At 46.0% G+C, this 18,330-nt stretch overlaps 2 protein-coding genes across 3 annotated transcripts in view; both read right to left on the reverse strand.

Annotated features, from left to right (window-relative positions):
- Nucleotides 1-5,941: 5,941 nt before the first annotated feature.
- ttc39c (tetratricopeptide repeat domain 39C) lies at nt 5,942-14,583 on the reverse strand. Its single transcript, XM_067252901.1, has 14 exons — nt 14,131-14,583; nt 12,774-12,822; nt 12,082-12,210; nt 11,577-11,691; nt 10,472-10,883; nt 9,583-9,751; nt 9,374-9,467; nt 9,182-9,289; nt 8,354-8,463; nt 8,124-8,247; nt 7,344-7,441; nt 7,117-7,221; nt 6,986-7,024; nt 5,942-6,892 (listed from the first exon to the last, which is right to left on the reverse strand). The coding sequence occupies exons 1-14, from the start codon at nt 14,271-14,273 to the stop codon at nt 6,803-6,805; spliced, it is 1,785 nt and encodes a 594-aa protein (XP_067109002.1). The 5' UTR covers nt 14,274-14,583; the 3' UTR covers nt 5,942-6,802.
- A 485-nt stretch (nt 14,584-15,068) lies between these two features.
- Nucleotides 15,069-18,330, reverse strand: part of LOC136958648 (laminin subunit alpha-3-like) — a 55,075-nt gene continuing 51,813 nt past the window's right edge. Inside the window, exons 72-78 of one of the 2 annotated variants that reach the window (XR_010878703.1) lie at nt 17,956-18,111; nt 17,626-17,791; nt 17,365-17,516; nt 17,100-17,193; nt 16,828-16,947; nt 16,169-16,448; nt 15,069-16,138 (exon numbers count right to left, since the gene is read on the reverse strand). Coding sequence is in view for 1 of the 2 variants with exons in the window: in XM_067252693.1 (XP_067108794.1) it covers nt 16,303-16,448; nt 16,828-16,947; nt 17,100-17,193; nt 17,365-17,516; nt 17,626-17,791; nt 17,956-18,111 (834 nt within the window). In the remaining variant the exon portion in view is untranslated. Of the gene's footprint in view, nt 16,449-16,827; nt 16,948-17,099; nt 17,194-17,364; nt 17,517-17,625; nt 17,792-17,955; nt 18,112-18,330 lie in introns of both variants that reach the window. The other variant, XM_067252693.1, reaches the window with a different exon arrangement.

Consider the following 18,330-nt stretch of genomic DNA (forward strand, 5'->3'; position numbering starts at 1 on the left):
AAAGGTACATGCATCCATAACTGGACTTCATAACTTTATTGGAGAATGCACTCCTGTCATGCATGTTACAAAGATCACACTGTCTGACTGAAATTGTGTAAAAAACAAACAAACAAACAAAGAAGTTCACTACAGTACCTTCTAAACATATTGTTTGTTGCAATGAGGGCAGTCAGAGGCAGGCACTCCTGTTTACAAAGTAACATGCAAATTACATTGCTGTTTGTTTCATTATTATGGAACAAAACATCAATGCGGGTCTAAAGTGTACCAATCAAACCTACCATTATACACTTGCAAAGGGATTTGTTGTGTCCCCTGCTGAGTCCACATAGGACAATCTATGAAGCCAAACCATAGATAGAATTAGACCTTGTGTATATGTTTGTGATACATGAGTAGTGCTATGAGCATTCCACGAGTCAGTGTCTAAACATCCTGGTAACTGTACCTTGTGTGGGGGATATTGTCCCCCCTTGCTGGATTAGTCTCCTAGGGCAGACGTCTGTGACTGTGACTGTGACATGAGATGAGAGCCTGTCTCTCATTTCACCCTCTTGGAATTTATTCGGGCTCAGGTTCTGCTGACTGACCTTCTGCAGTATTACAAACCTTGAGTTTGGGGGGTCAAGCTTCAATCTGATGGCACAGTGGCAAGGGCAAGATGACAGAGGGGCAAGGGTTGGAGATGTCATTTTTGAGGAGGGGGCGTTGGTTCGAACCAGGGTCTTTAGATGAGGAGAAGGACAGGAACGTGACACATCTTGTGACACAGGGTGTGACCCGGCGACTGGATGAATGCAGACAGGGACACTATGGGGGATGTGTCCCGGGCATAGCTGACCTTCTGGACGCACTAAGACTCTCTTGCTGTTTTCTGGCAGTGAGTTCATCGGATCGTTTACGGGTCCCTTTGACAATTTTAATTTTATGACTGGCAGTGCTTTTGAAGTAGTTTTGGCCTTCTCTTTTCTCTCTGGGTGAGCTTGGGTACCATCGTGTCCAGCTTTAAGGGTTTTGTTGTTTTTTGTGGAGATTCCTTTGTTAGGCTCATCCACTTCTATAGATGAGAAGAAATTAATATCTGTAACCTGGCTAACTATCTCTCGATCATTGGCAAACATGATACAGTAAAACAGTCCCATAAAATTGTTGCAGCATCCCATCAAACATCCCATCAAATGTTTGCTTCTATAGATCCTTGATGTGACAACAAAATGCTTTCAGTCTAGTTCATTAAGTAGCCCACATCATTTTTTTTTATTCTTACAATTGAGCAAGTTTGATCCCTGATAAAGAATATAATCCTTACCCCATACAGCATAGCAACAGCTTTTAGGTCTCCCATCCTGGTGGTGACAGGTATCTGACGATATGTAAACAGATTGAAATAATCTATGGCTCACCACACAATGAGTTAACTAATTTGCTCACATTTGTTTTGTTATACTATTTGGTGTTTGAAATCTAACAAAAGAAAAGTATATTCCTTACCCCATACAGCATAGCAACAGGTCTTATGCCTCATGACTTGATGAGTGCAGGATGTTGAAGGCATCAGACCCAAATTATCTTTGGGTCAGCCCAAGTCAAAACTGGGCAGCGCCTTAAACTGCAAAGCAGGGCCAGATTTAAAGATAAATTGTGACTGTTTTCTTTTCAAAACTCCAGTGGTGATTCAGGAAGTTGTTGCTAGGCAACATGGATCTGACATTCCTTATTGTCCTACTGTTATTGAATGGGACATGGCACGTGACTATGCACTTACATCCGATCCCATCCCGAATCTGTATTAAGTATTCCATAGTTACTACTTTCATATTTTTATGATATTAATCATAATATTTATGGAACCTATTTATGGATTCCTGTGTTTTTACAGATATTTCTTAATGAGTTCATTCGAGACAGTTTTGTTATGAATTTCTTGTTTTATTTGAATCATTTAATTGGTGATGAGAAGTCTGCAGGGAACAAAATGTCAACAAAAGTTGGCTTTTCTGTGGCATCCCTAAAAAGAGAAAGTAAGGGCATGGCTTTCTGTTCATTTACAAAAGCCATTGCAAGACAACTAGACAGTTTTGTTATGAATTTCTTGTTTTATTTGAATCATTTAATTGGTGATGAGAAGTCTGCAGGGAACAAAATGTCAACAAAAGTTGGCTTTTCTGTGGCATCCCTAAAAAGAGAAAGTAAGGGCATGGCTTTCTATTCATTTACAAAAGCCATTGCAAGACAACTAGACAGTTTTGTTATGAATTTCTTGTTTTATTTGAATCATTTAATTGGTGATGAGAAGTCTGCAGGGAACAAAATGTCAACAAAAGTTGGCTTTTCTGTGGCATCCCTAAAAAGAGAAAGTAAGGGCATGGCTTTCTATTCATTTACAAAAGCCATTGCAAGACAACTATTAAAAACATTGACATTAGGTGTTTATTTTTGTTATTAGTATTATTGTTGCTCTGCACGAAAACAGATGACACATGGGATCAATGCAATAAGCTTACATTATATCCAGATCAGTTGCCCTGAGGACAGCAGTTCATGGCAGACTCTGAAAAAGTAGAAGTTTGCACTATGACATGCTAATTTAACCCTCGTGCTGCCTTCGGGTCACATGACCCAAAGGTTCATAACGAACCATCGTTGTGTTTACCCAATTTTACCCAATACAAAAACAAATACAAATAATTTTCTTTTAACCTTCGCAATGTGGGGGGTCTGAGACAGCCCAACGGTTAAAAGAAAATGCTTCACTTTGTTTTTGTATGCGGTAAAGTTGTCGCAATACGACGGTGGGTCACAATGACTGATGGGTCAGAGCGACCCGAAGATAACACAAGGGTTAAAAAACAATATACACTATAGTATCTGCCTTGAGATTGATGAATACATTGATAAGGCCTACCTGGATTTGTGTTGCTGGTGACTAAGCCACTGGTGGGGATGCTGTCTTTCTGCTTGACCTTTCCCTGGGTGTTGGCAAGGGGCTGGTCTAAGGAGCCCATCTGGAGCAGACCCCTGTGGCTATCACACAGGAGTCGGGAGCTCTGGCACTGGTGCATCGATGTGCACTGAAGCGGGCACATACCTGCCCTATCATGGGGCTGGGGGGTGCAGAGGAAGGAGTCCGAGTGGCCTGCCCCGGGCTGGGCGACGGGTCCCATGGTGTATGCTGGGCACAGAGACTCGGCCATGTGAGAGCACTGGCTGCCATGGAGGGTCTTCCAATTCAGCAGTTGGTGCAAAATGCAACACTGCCCGCAGTCCTGGTACACGGGTAGGTTGGTCTTGTGGTCAGGGCCACAACGCAACATGCCTTTGGAGGTGTTGTTGGGGCAGTCCATTTTACCTTGGGGCTCCGGGTGACTCAGGTGGCACAGCCGCCAGCGACTGCCTGTTCTGCTGAGAATGGTACACAGGCACTTTTGTCCCATGCCTGCCACAGACGTCATCATGTCAATAGAACTCTGGTGACCTGAAAGGGACAGGAGAAAGATATCAATAATCTTGCTGTGGATGGACACCCCAATGTCACTGTAATGATCTGTGGTCAGATAAAAGGGACATTCCATAACAATTTCAATGAGTGACCACACCATTTTTTGTGGAGTGATGTGAAATGTCTTACTTGGTCTTTGAGAACATCCATTGTTTATGGAGTCAGGGTGCAGCTCGTTGTTGAGCATTGCCTGGCGGGCCTGTGGCTGACACACAGGGTGCTGGAGAGTACTCTGGTTGTATACAGCCTCAGAGTTCCCTGTCCCACCCTGTGCGTATGGGTGTAGGCACAGCATGCAGGGGCCTCTCGTTTCCTGTGCCATTGTGGCAGATGTGTGGACTGGGCTGGATGTGGGGGGCATCTCGGAGTACGGCACTGAATTTGCCCAAAAGCTCGGGGTACCGAGGAGGCCTTGCATTCTTTTGTTGTTAGCAAACAAATAACTGTGGGTCTGGGGGATCTCCTGGGACATGGCCGGGGACAGCCCAGAGCTGGAGGTGAGGGGTAGCTCCGCTGGGGTCACAGGAAGGCAGACGAAGGGGAGGCCCTTGGCTTCCTCGGGCCTCAGGCCCAGTTGACACATGAGGCTGGGTGTCCTTGCCAGCTCTATGGGCAGTGGGAGGTAGAGCAGATAGGGGGTTCTGGTCTCCTCTGAGAAAGGGGCTGGCTCAGATTGGGCACTCGGGGCCTCCATGGGTGTGGCAGAGGGAGGGTCTGGCCTTCTTATGGTGCTGGGAGGGGACACCACTTTGAGGTTCACATGAACAGAGCTGGTCTCATCAGTCATGACAGCAGGAGTGGAGTCCATCTTCACAGCTGCCGTGGGGTGGGAGCACGGTAGATTGGTGGATTCTGGTAATTCCGCCGTAGCAGCAGGAGGACTTGTCAGACAGGCGGAGTTTGGTTCTCTCTTTGCAGCCGTGGTAGTGGAAGCAGGGAGACTTGGGTAGTCGGAGGGCTCTGTGTGCAGGATAAGCTGCTCTGGAACTCCAGTGTTCCCTCCAGTCTTCTGAGCGGGCAAAGTAGGAGTCTCTTGTGTTCCTGTTGTCGTCATCACATGGGCCATGTCGTCAGTGGTGGTGACTGGGTGGAGGGGCTGAGGTTTCTCAACCTCCTCCACGGTACAGCAGGGTCCCACTACCTTGTTCTCTGCCAATGATGCATCAGCTTGGAAGATGATCAAGGCAATGTTGTCCTCTGTTTGGACGAAGATCTGGGAAGCTCTTGGGAAGATACCGGTTTGGATCACGACCGCATTTACTCTGCTTTTAAGTTGGCTGACGGAGACCCGCTCAAACAGGGCATTGCAGACTCGAGGGCAGGTGGAGTCTGGATCTAGAGGTTCCCTTGAGATGGAGTCCTGGGGGAAGTTTTCTGGGTCGATTTTGCGGCGGTACAGGGCCAGGGTGCTGGCCATCTCCTCTGATATATACCCCGGGCACAGGCTGATGGTGGTGCCTGACACACAGCCCCCACGATCATTCTGTTCCCCATCAGCAGACTTACAGGTACTCTGGTCTGTAGTGCTCTCTGGGAGATCACCTACATCATATCTGGCCAGACTGGCCTCCATCATCAGAGTGCCTGCCTCCAATTCTTGGATAGGCTTTGTATGGGGAATTGTTTCAGAACCATGGACAGGGTCATCTGTTATAGGTTCAGTTTTCATCTTGAAGACTTCAAGAGGAAAAGGAAATTAGACCTAATTAGAAGAGTTAGAACTACTGAAATAGCCTAAAGATATTGATCATATACAATATTTATTTTCACTTACAATGTGAGCCTATGGTTGCCTTGAATTCCTTCACAAGTTCGTCCACACTCAAACCTGGCTTTTCTGTCATACACAAGCAAACAGCCAAAGTCATAGGCGAAGTGTTTGCATTGCCATTTGTTGCTAAACGCATTTTGACACACAGCGTGTGTTCAGGCTTACCTGTTCTGAAGTCGACAAGCGCTTTGAAGAACATCGATGCAAAATCAGCAATATTCGTCGGTTGATACCGCACTACGGCCTTGCTCAGCCCCTCTACTACAACCTTCAGCCCCGGAGGAATAACAACTGGACGCTGTCGCATCTTTTTTGCTACAGATGTTACAAAGACATTAAAAAGTTCGAAATAGTCAGAGAACAGTAGGCTACCTCGGTCGTAGAATCTTTTTCCCCATATAATAAAATAGAATATTGTAAACTTACATGTGACAGGAGAGATCAAGACCCAAGTTGTCCAGCGATTAATAAAGGTTTTTTTTAGGTTAACTCTGAGTGGCCTATCATTAGCAATTGCGTCATAGTAGCACTATTATAGAATTGTGACGTACACGTCACCTATCTAAAAAAGTTGGAACGCTGTTCAAAACCTTTGTCAAAGCAATCACTGTAATATATATTTTTCACAGAGTATATGTCACATTGAACATGCCACATAAAATGCAGATCTGAGAGATTTATTATCTTACAACAAATGTACATACAAGAATCTATGCAACAAAGGAAATCCAGTTTCCAGCAAATAAAATTAGAGTACAGTGTTCATTCTGTACTCTCAAGTGACAATGACAACATAATTTAGCTAGCAAATACAACGCTCAGTGCAATCATATCTGCACTGATATAAAAAGTCCCTTCAAAGATAAGGAAGGGAGAACAGGGTGAACTAGTTACTGTACAATGGATGGTACTTTCCATTCTTCTACATTTCTATTTATACATACAGTATTGGTTTGTTACCACTAAAGTGATACCATGGTTGTCATCCAATTCACAGAGGGCATTAAGGCCAGATGACTGAACAGTGTGTGCGTGATAAGAGATTGTCAAGGAGACTAAGAACTATCAGGTCATGGATTGACGTTAAATGAGTTTTCCGGTGAACCGGAAAACAAACGTCCCTTTACTATTGCTTGTTTGTTTGTCACAGCTAAAGCAAGTGTCGTACTCGAAACACTCCAGTGTATTACTCCTGAACACCTCATACAGAATTAAACTCGTGCAACTTTAAATGAAAATGTAATAGGTCCAGAGAGAGTGAACGTGAGAATTAAGGGGCGTTGGTACCAACTTTTCTGAATGGTGTCCAGCTCAGTGAGACATCAACCAGCTGAGACACATCACAGTAACACTTGAGCAATTGTACCTATTCCGTAAACACTCACTGTTAACTATTCATTACAAATGACTGGTTGGCACATTGTTCAAAAACAGAGAATAGTAAGTAACAGTTGCCCTCCAGTGGATGACTGCAGAGTCAGAAGGGTGTTGTGGGGCCTGAGTGGTCATTTGGCCGACAGGGGCTGGGGTCACGGTGGTGTTGCCTCCTTCACAGAGGCCAGGGCTGAGTGGATACGCACATGGAGCCTGTTCTCAAAGTCATAGCCAGCGTAGTCCTCCTGCAAGCACACACACACACACACACACACACACACACACACAAAGGTCAAAAGTCTGCAAACGGCAAAGAAACTAATGGGGTTGCCTTGTACCTTAGCCTGGAGCATAAGTGATCTTCCCTTCCCTGCAGACTGAAAGAGAACACACCGGTTAATGAAACATCTTTATAACGTACACTTGTTTCATAATATCAAGAGCACAGACACTCACACACAACTCTCACCTCTGGGTTGTCCAGCAATAGGCAGCCTAGTTCGTAGCAGGAGTACGGCTGCACGTACGAGTTGTTTTGACGACCCACTTCATCTCTGGCAGCCACTTGAAAGCACTGCGACATTCAATCCATCCGCCAATCAGTCATCGGAGAGATTCAGCAATCAAGCGAATGGAACACGCCCCCTACAGTCCATACTCATGCAGGACGTTCAGAAGACACACGTATGGTCCTACCTGAATGGCGTCTTCGGCGTTTCCTAGACACCTGTGAATGGCGCCGAGCAGCAGGTTTTTCAGGTCAGCGCACGAGGTGTCGTCTATTTCCTGCAGAACTGAGAGCACATTAGAGTATTAGTGGCGCCCTCCACACAGAAGCTTGTCAGGAATGGAAGGGTTCACAGGAACACTCAGCAAACATGAGTTCAATACTCGTCCTTACTGACATGCAGTGGAATCTCCGTGTGTTCCAATTGCTACAGAGACTACTGGACTGAAATAGTCTGGAGCTTGATAAAGCTCTGTGTATGTTGGGTAAGTGTGTTTAGTGTGCGTGTGTGTGTGTGTTAGGTAGAGTTTGTAGGAGGAATCAGGTATTTTTTATGTGGTTATGTTATAACAATCAGTAGATCAGCTATTGCACTATTATGTGTTCATGTATTCTATCCTATGAAGCACTCACATATGAAAGACTTAAAAGTTTCTCTCTCTCTCCATTTAGCTGGTTGGTCATACAAACCCAGAACCTAAACTGATGACAGAACTGTCTTCCACAGTGTGTGTCTGTGTGTTTATGTTAGGTAGGGGTGTGAGTGCATGTTAGGTAGAGGTATCTATGTGTGTGTGTTAAATATGGGTGTGAGTGTGTGTTAGGTAGGGGCTGTGTGTTAGGTAGGGGTGTGTGTGTGAATTTTAGGTAGGTGTGTGTATATGCTAATTAGGGGTGTGAGTGTGTGTATGTTAGGTAGGAGTGTGAGTGAGTATGTGTTAGGTAGGAGGGTGTGTGTGTGTTTTCACCCTGGCTCATGGTCTGGAGCTTGGAGGTGGAACAGTTGGGCAGGGCCTTCCACAAGTACAACACCTCTATCACTCCCAGAATACAACGCTCCTTGGATGGAGAGTGTTTCCTTAGCTTCTCTGCCTGTAAGTAGAAGACACACATGCACGCACACGCACACACACACACAGCCCCCACCGTCAGCTTGCTTCGTTGTTGACAAGAGGAATTTGCAAGCAGGCACACCTACCCTCTTCATAGAGAAGAGCTCAATCTGATTGTTCTTTCGTTTGAAGAGCTTGTGGATGTCCTTGAAGACAGCAGCGGCTCCCTCCAGATCCCCTGTAGCTCCCTGGCACACTGACACACACACACACACACACACACACACACACACACACACACACACACACACACACACACACACACACACACACACACACACACACACACACACACACACACACACACACACACACACACACACACACACACACACACACACACACACACACACACACACACACACACACACACTTGAGGATGGAGCCTCAAAATAGGCAGACACAAACCACTCACAGACCATGATAGGTGTACGAAGATAACCTTGCAACCCAGCTGGATTTATGAGATCACGGTGATCCCAACATTATTTGCTTTTGCCCGAACCGCAGGGGTTTGGACCAATCAGCATCCTATGAGAAACTACTGGCAGCTACGGGCAAGGTTGAAGTTAGCCCAGGATAGACAGTGATAGACAGATGGTTCCTCCAATCACCTGCCAAGTACTGTTTGAAAGCGCCAAACAAGGTTTCGGATTTTCTTTTTTAAAGGAAGGCTTCCCAGATGGATATGTGTAACAAACCATCTGGCTAGTCAAGTTAGCAAGAAGCTACTGTTGGCTCTCTGCTTAGATAAGGTATGAAAGTCGAGTAGATCTCCGGAACCTGAAGAGGAGGAGTATTGGACTCGGCAGAGTCAGAGGGTTCCTAATCAACACTCCCTCTTTAGGTTAGAAGATCATCCTAAGGTATGGCCCAGCACTCCCACGCCCTCCCCCCTGCCCCAGCCCACTCACCTCCAGTCAGGTAGGCGTAGTAACACTGGGACCACCTGGACTCTGTCTTCAGACGCTCGAAGGCGCGGTACGCATCCCTGAAACTCAGCTCGATCATGCTGCACCAACCTGAAAGAGCGCCCAGAGGAGCCAGTGAGGACTGGGCCACCCTGGGGGGAAATGGAAGGAGGAGAGTGGCGCCAGCGACAATACCTATTTCGTACAAGCACACGTGCTGAATCTCCCTCTGGTCAGTGGCCAGCTCTAAGGCGTTGTTGAAGGACGTCAAGGCACTGTTGATCTGACACTGGGGGGATGGGATGGAACGCACGTTAAAGGGGGAGAGGCACCGTGATCCACCAGTGGTACGGCAGGGTAGATGGGTCTCTCTCCCAAGCGTAAGTGGTGTCGGCGGGTCTCACCTCCAGGCGCTGCACCCTGCCTTTGAAAAACATGAAGAGCGAAGAGTCCGGGTAGACCTTCTCCCTGCGCTGGAGTATGGCCTTGGCCTCAATCAGGCCCGCCTGAGTGTCCGAGCCATCGAGGGCGAAGAAGGGCTGCACTACCGTATGGTACCACAAGAGGGCCAACCTGCCACGGGAGCACAGACGCAAAACGAGTTGGAAGATGCCACAGGGGGGATTCCAGAGGGAAGCAGATTTTCCTGAGGGCAGCATTCAGAGACATGCATGAATGAATACTAACGTACAGAGCCCGTCTCAGCTTGTCTGCCGATTGCAGCAAATCTCGGAGATATGACCTAGTTACCCAACGGCCAGCGCTGTCTTAGACGAATGAGCCTTAATCACATGGTCTGGCGTTCGACGCATGGCGTAAAAGAAAGAAGGGCCTTGTTCCACTGCCAGGCCTTAAACAGAGGCAGCAATACAGACCCTCATGGGTACAGATCTATAATTAGGGCTGGTCATGTTAGCCCACAGATGGCAGGGCCTCCAGTAGAGACACAGCTCTCCTGCCCTCCGCTTTAACTGTGTGCGTGTGTGTGTGTGTGTGTGCGCGCGTGCAGGGCAGCACTTACATCATCATACAGTAACTGAGTACATTTTCTCTCCTTGACATGGTCGGCGGATATATACATCGTTGGAGAAATACCCACTGACCTAGGCTCAGAGTTACCTAGTGCTAAATACTGTTTTCCTCTCCTCTCCTCTCCACTCCACTTCACTTCCATCTCACTGACAACACTTAAGGGCTGTGGAAGATGCTGATATACAAAATGAGGTACCTTAACACCCCATAGAACAATGAATGAGATTAGAGAGGGTGTGCGGAGTGTGCATGTCTACTCACGTCGCGAGGGGAGCCTTCATATCCTTACTTTCGCTGGCGTACGTGAGGGCCGACAGCCCCTGGTGCCGGTCGCCGGGGAAGCCCAGCAGGTTGACGATCTTGAGCAGGTGCGGGGGCACCATGGAGATGCACAGGTGGAAAAGGCCGTAGCCGAAACTGACCGAGCCCTTCAGCCTGTCCACAGCCTCGGGGCTGACCCCATCCAGGCCCCCCGGGGCCAGTGGAGGAGACGCCTGGTTCTGGTTAGGCTGGTGGAAGGAAGGGACTGGGGAGGTGGCGGGGGACGGGGCTGGGGAGCCCTGCTGGTCGGAGGACCTCCTCCTGGTGCCGTCCTGCAGCAGGCTGATGTCACTGTAGCACTTGTTGTACATCTTCCAGGCCTTGCGGAGGATCCAGCCTCCTTTGATGTATGCTGGGAGGAGATGGAAGAGGAGGTTATGGGTCAGTTGTGATGGTTTAGAATGTACGTAGGACATGCATCTGGTATTGCTTGCTAGGCGGTTTATATATTAATATCACCAGAATGTGCTATGGCTGCACTCTGAGCTCTTTCAAATCAGGATAACACCCGCTAGCATGTATGGATTGGTGGCCAAAGAGTAGCAAAGAATCTAAAGTGTCCATGAAAATGTGAACGTGACCTGGCAACCAGCAGTCTGACCAGGAGGACTTACACACTAGGGATTAACATGCTGGAGCAATCAACTACATCAGTGTTTCTCAACCCTGGCCCACAGGACCCACTGTCCCGCATATTTGAGATGTTTCCCTGCTCCAACACACCTGACTCAAATTAATGTTCGCTATTAAGCTTCTCCTGTGCGTCATAAAAACCCATTCATTAGTATCAGGTGTGTTGGAACAGGGAAACATCTAGAACATGCAGGACAGGGGGTCCCTTAGGACCAGGGTTGAGAAACACTGAACTACATCATCCCCGGTGAGTTCAGCGCTCACAAGTGCTTGTATGACCTGCAAACCAAGCATGCGTATGATGCTGATAAACCAGTAGAATGGGTTGGCATAAGGTTACCTGATGGCCTAAACATGGCTTAAACAGAACAGCCCCAGTCGGGGCTCGGCACTGGGGGGGTGGTGGCCGTACCTGACAGCTCCTGTTTGATGAAGGAGAGGACAGCCAGGTACACCTGGCAGTCAGCCACGATGATCTGTCTCTGGAGCCTGTCCACCACTACCACCCCAGACCTCTGGGAGTCCATCTGAAACACACACACACAAGCAGGCGGGCAGGCACACACACATGCACACGAGTACACGCACATACAGCACACATGCGCACATGTGAACAGAATAGCATTTACAACATGTAGCACTGCAGTTGTTTGATCTTGATCGCATAGTACAGTAGAACCAGTGTGATAATAAGGTACTGGTAACGATGACAAGAACATGAAAGACTATGTTATGGTTGTAGGTTTGCTTTGGTATTAGTTATACTAGCAGGTGTGTGTGTGTTTGAGTGTGTGCATTAGCATCATAGTGGGAGGAGTTGGGTGTAATAAAGTAGGTACTGTATGTTCTGTTGAGGATGGGTGTGTATGTACAGTCACCCTGGGTGTGTGTGTCTGTGTATGCTGAGCATCACATACATTCCTCCTGATCTTGTTTTTGATGGTCTCGATGACCCCGGCATTGTCGCTCTCACACAACTTCTCAGTGGCCCGCAGGTCCTCAAAGGCTGTCTGCATCTTCTCTTCCTCAAATGTCATCATGGCGTTCTGCACGCGCGCGCGCGCACACACACACACACACACACACACACACACACACACACACACACACACACACAGAGAGAGATCAATAACAGATCACAGCCACTCTCTTGCTGGATCACACACAGCATAACTGAATGTAAAAAAGAAATAATAATAACCTACAAGCATTCATACTAGAGAGAACAGTTTTCCACTGTGCTCATGTTTTCACATTTTCGATCTAGACTAAGTGAACCATTTTCCAATTAGTATCAGGTATTCCCCATCAGTGCTTTCTAGTCAGCCAGTTAGCCTGATGGCTGTGAATCATTGATGACATGAGGGAGGGGAGGCAGCAGGGGAGACCAACCAATATCAACACCACAGGGGGAACACTAGTGTTCGATTATAATGGGATTCAGTCAGTCTGTATAGAGAATGAACTACAGGAAGAGCCAAGTAAATGTAGGCAAGGTCTAAGGACTACAAATCAAGTATGAAAGCATGACTGTGGAACACAGATGTAAAGAGAGGGATTCTGGGACATGCAACTGGAGATATGTTGATGATATGTTGTATTTACTCACCAGGAAACTGACAAAACTGGCTCCAAAACTCATCAGGGGACTGTGAGTTCTGAGTGGCAGAAAAGAAAAGAGAAATTACAACCAAAGACATAAAGAGACACGGTGCAGAAAAGTGCTTGCCTTGTCGATCCACATGCAGAAACGTCAGATAATGTTTGGCCAGCACAGCTAGAACAGATAAATTAAAAAAGATTGTTGAGACAGAAGGGCAACACTACTTTTGACCAACAGAACTACATCTGATAGTCTTGGCAACACATTGAATAGAGCATGGAGAGAAAGATTTCACAGATGTCAAGAGGCCAGTCAGTGAGCTAGGCAAATGCAATTACACAGTCAATGTGACATCTTACACCGATGGCTCTTCACCGTCTCCAACTGTACCCCAGAGGAACACAGAGACAACTCTCGAATGGTCGTCGTTTTCAACAACATGGCAACTGTCACATTAGTTCTCTTCATCTGGGGCGAATGTGGCGATGCCCTGCTCTGTGCGGAATGTAATTAGAGGGAGACGTGACATTTGAGCTGTCAGCAGGAGCAAGAAAGGTGGAATAGCATCTGGCCCTGCTGTGTGGCATACTGTCGTTTATCATACTGGCTAATCCAGACATGACAGTCAATATATCTGTGTTGTTGACTGTTGAAACAGTCACTGTCTGTGTCTAGCCTCATTTCAGAGGTAGTCTGAAGATAGAGTGGTGCAGCTGATGCTGCATGGGTCCTTCACACTACCATGAGTTATCCAGAGACAGACACACATGACAGTGAGGACTGGAGCCAGTTCTGTGGCATGGATGCAGGTTTGCGTTGAACCCTTACAGACGCATTACTGCTGTAATGTGTACTGTAGCTACTTACCCTAGTTAGACTGACTTCACACCATAATGCAGCACTGTAGTGCTTCACCTGTATTGGGATGTAGATTTATGTGCCATCATAGCCCTAAGTACCGCTATCTACAGAGGATATTCATGGAATTTTACAATAGTTTGAGAGGTCATAGAAATCTGATATCTGGACATGAGCGAAGAGCGAGAAGCGGGGGAGTCGAGTGTATGCACAGCGGAGTTAAGTTCAAACACCACAAATAACTAACGTCTCAAACATTGTAGCTAAAAGCAGAAAACATTGCAATATGCATTTCATTCAAGAAGCAGGGAGACCACGTTTTTATAATATATCATATTAGCCTACTTGCTGCTGCCAAGTGAAAATGACTATAGTATTTTGGCGGAAACCCAAGCCTCACGCAGACTTCACCGGCCTAAAAAAAAAAAAGATTACAGGCCCGGAAAACAGTCTGGAAATGTCCTGTGGTTGATCTGATACAGTTCTTTAAACACGTATGACTAACCTGTATTTTCTGAACAGTTCGTCACTCTCCCTGAAGCCGTTGTTGAGAAGCATATTAATTCCTTTCAGTGCCAGTTCTGCGTCGTCAACGTGATCCAGTTTTTCTTCCACACATTTATGTGCTCGATCCGTGGGGTCCGCCATTGATCTCTCGATCTGTATTTGTTATCACTGACGTCCAAGTTTACATGCAGAGCACGGATATCAAACCCAAAATCCACAACAGAGAACTGGAGCTGACAGACGACTGTAGCTCGATGGAGGAGGAAGGTTGTCTGGATTAATGCGTAAATGAATCGTAGGACTTGCTGTATCTGTCATCAACCCATTTCGGTCCGAGCTTCAGTAAATTCAAGTTCGCAATAATTATATCCTTATCTTACGGACTTAACTACACTCGTCTTTCAACACCGTTTGTTGCGCCGGTTTTTCACCGAGCGGGTCCAGTTGAGCCTTTGGGTGTTGTTCCTGCTTCGTTCGTGAAGGGAAGCATGCAGTGTGACAACAGTGATACAGCCAATCAGCGTTCGACAAAACCATCTACCAAGATTTCCGCACGGCACAGTGTATATTTTGTATGGATTTTGTAAATGTGTATTATAAATCTACGTTGCATGGGGGGAGGTTGATACTGTCGTACGGATACTTTACTTCAGTATGATCTGTATATATATTTACAATGAATATGCTCATAATAAATGATTAATATAATATTAATATTATACATCCATGGAAATAGGCATAATAGTAGTCAATAGTTTGGTAGTGAATGATACCTTAATGTATCAAAAAAGGACTCTGATGACAGCACACAGCTGACACATTAAGCCAACCATTATGTGTATTTTTTGCTGAATTCTGAGTCAACGAAACCCAAGTTTACCTTATTAAATGAAATACAGCTCTAAGAGCTAATTGGTTTGAAGGAAAAACTTAAATAAAGCCACACAATCACATTGGACATGAACATGCTATTCTTTATAAAGAAATGATCGTTAAAGATTGCACAAATAAAAACATCTAGCTATGGCCAATCAATTAACAAGAGACATAAATAGGACAATGTGTAGCTGCTTACAAATGAACAACATGATCAGAGGCAGGAATACATGTACAGTATCCTCCTATACTATAATATACTATACTAAACTGCATTGTTCCGTAGTTTAAGGTAGATTGTGACCACATGTCAAGGATTGCTAAATTTTGTATTTATTTTGAAATATCTAGTAAATGTATCTGTACACAACCTAATCTGAGGTATACCCAAATTCAATGCAACATATTTTTGGGATTATTGGAATTGAGCCATGGTCCCATGGGAACCTAGAAAAGGTTTAAATGATTATTGAATCAAATTACATATAGTGCATTATAAAGAAATTTCAGACAGACACACTCAGAACATATAAGGCAATTGAAGCATACAGTACATGGAAATGGAGTTTGATATACTGTGTAGGGCTATACAAAAAAACGCTAATACATGTAAAACCATGTGATCCTAAGGTTGTGTGAAGTGGAATCATCTTGTTCAAACCAGTCAGCAGGTTACTGTAAACTGGCCTCTTTACAGTACAGGATGTACATGCATCAAAGGAAAACAGGGATTGGCAGACATTGTTTTTTGTAGAAAGCTTGGAAGAATGCTAGGTGTCATACTGTATAAATATTCCTTTCATAGTCAGAATATTAACAGGGAATACCGTACTTTGGACTGTAAGTGACAAGCATTTTGTGTCTTAAAGTGCAGGGTAGCTTATTTGGTGGACTTAATCAACTAATCAATCACTCTAGCCGTTTTTATCTAGATTGAGCTAAATCCAGATCAAGAAAGACAAAGAAAACGGAGACACAAAACTGCTTGAGAAACTAGATGCTGAAACACCCGAATATTAGAATATATTCAGTAACAAGGTGGTAATAAAGAATGTACTGCAAAATAAATACAGGGATAAACAGAATAGTTCCTCTCTCTTTGTTCCTGATTCAGAGCAAAACATTTAAATCTGACAACTCACTCACACACACACACACACACACACACACACACACGCACACACACACACAGCACACACACACACATCCTCACACGTACACATTCTCCGTGACTGATTGCACGTGGCGTCCAGCGTGGGCGTGGTCCCGGGGTGTGGATGACTGGAAGGGCCTCTCATCCGGATGGACACTCGCGGGTGTTGACTGGACCGAACACCCCTGAGAGCTTCTCAAAGGAGACCAGGTTCTCGTTGATCTGCATGTTCTGGATGCAGCCCAGGAAGGAGGAGGTGACAGGGAGGCTCGGGTGCCTGGATACTTCTACACCGGAATGAGACACAGCACACTGAGCTAGTCTGGTTGGCACCATCAATAGTACTGCCAGTATCACTTGTTATGGAAATTTGTATTGGTAAGAGGAGAGAATGTTTGGCAGATGTGACCTTTAACTTGGAGACCCACGGAGAAGGTGTTTAGATTAGGAAGTCTTATCTACTGGGAAAGGATCAATGTTTTGTTTTTTTTTGGTCACTAGCTGTCTAAGGGATTGATAATGCCTGAAACCAGATGCTTGACAAATTTCCATAACACACTACAACCCCCATCAGGCCTATGGTCCTCACCAGCAATACTCTGATTCCAAGCCAGCCACTTCCCTACCCCATCCCCTAACTATGATGTGTGCTTCAGTCATACCCACCAGGAATGCCTCCCACATATAGCGGGTCTTTGGTCAAAGTGGAGGAGGAGGAGGGTGGTCCAATTTTATAGTGACCGACAGTGTCCACATGCATCTCCACAACGTTTTTCCTCTTGATTACTAGCATGACAGAGATACAAACAGGCCACAGTGACTTAAAAGAGAACATATTTACAGTGTTTTGGAGATTATACATTAAGGTACAAACGGTTCAGTACAGGTTATGTTGTGGTGGAATAGTGTATGTATGTGGTAAGGACTTCGTAACATACCTGCTACTCTATGGAACGTTCCGTCACACAGTGTGTGTTTGGGTCTAACAGACACCTTAAATTCACCTGCTCCGTTGTTCACCTGTGCCACCACCTGGAGGAATACAAGTATGATTTTAGAATGGCTCCCATCCATATACCTGCTGGTCTTCATAATGTCTACATCCTTGACACTGGACACTAGTGGACACGAATCATAACATCACTGCTTCACAAAAGCATAAGGACCAGCAAGTGGGAATGACTTTGTTAGTGTCTGTCTCACCTCTCCTCTAAGCATGTAGAGGCTGAGGTGATGGCCAGCGTTGGACGGAGGTCTTGGCTGGCTGTCCCCCACGTGGAGCAGGACCCCACTGTGACCGCGGGGACGGAACTCAAACACCAGCTCAAAGCTGGATCCCACAACAAAGGAATCATCTAGAACAGGCAACAATGTCATTAGTGTCTTGGCTTCCTTCCCTATCCTAATCACCATCATAATCATTATGATTAGTAATGGGGGTTGAAACGTGGCGTTGACACTCACTGATAATGACATATGCCCCCTGTCCTGAGAAATAGGCGCCATTCTGTGTCTGTCCATCAAAGCAGGGGCTGGCACCATGGTTGGTACTGGGCTCTGGCATGGGAGTTCCATTGTTCTTAAAGTTGCGAACACAGCCGACCACGCTCTGCTTCGGGAGGAACTTAGACTACAAGGAAAGAAAAGTTTGGTGATTATTTTGTTGACTTTAGAATCGGACAACTGCATCTTTGTCACAGTATACTTATCCTTATCTTCTGTGTGTGTGTGTGTGCGCGCGTGTGTGTGTGTGGGGGAGAGAGAGTGAATGACTGATTGACTGACTAAGTGCACCTTTAACACTGAATGTAAGGACCCTGGGGCACTGCCCAAATAGACAGGTGAGGACAGCTCCATGGATGCAGCCTCATCGTTGGTCAATTGACCATCCTGGGCTCTGATGCCATCCACAACCAGTCGGAACTTCTTCTTCTCCAGGCTGAATATGACCTGCAGCGGGCAACATTGCCACACAGTGATTATCACAGATATTTACATTACATTTAGTCATTTAGCAGACGCTCTTATCCAGAGCGACTTACAGTAAGTACAGGGACATTCTCCCCGAGGCAAATAGGGTGAAGTGCCTTGCCCAAGGACACAACGTCAATTGACACGGCCGGCAATCGAACCTGCAACCTTCTGATTACTAGTCCAATTCCCTAACCG

Source organism: Osmerus mordax, chromosome 16 (genome assembly GCF_038355195.1).
Source record: "Osmerus mordax isolate fOsmMor3 chromosome 16, fOsmMor3.pri, whole genome shotgun sequence".
In the NCBI taxonomy this organism is placed as follows: domain Eukaryota; kingdom Metazoa; phylum Chordata; class Actinopteri; order Osmeriformes; family Osmeridae; genus Osmerus; species Osmerus mordax.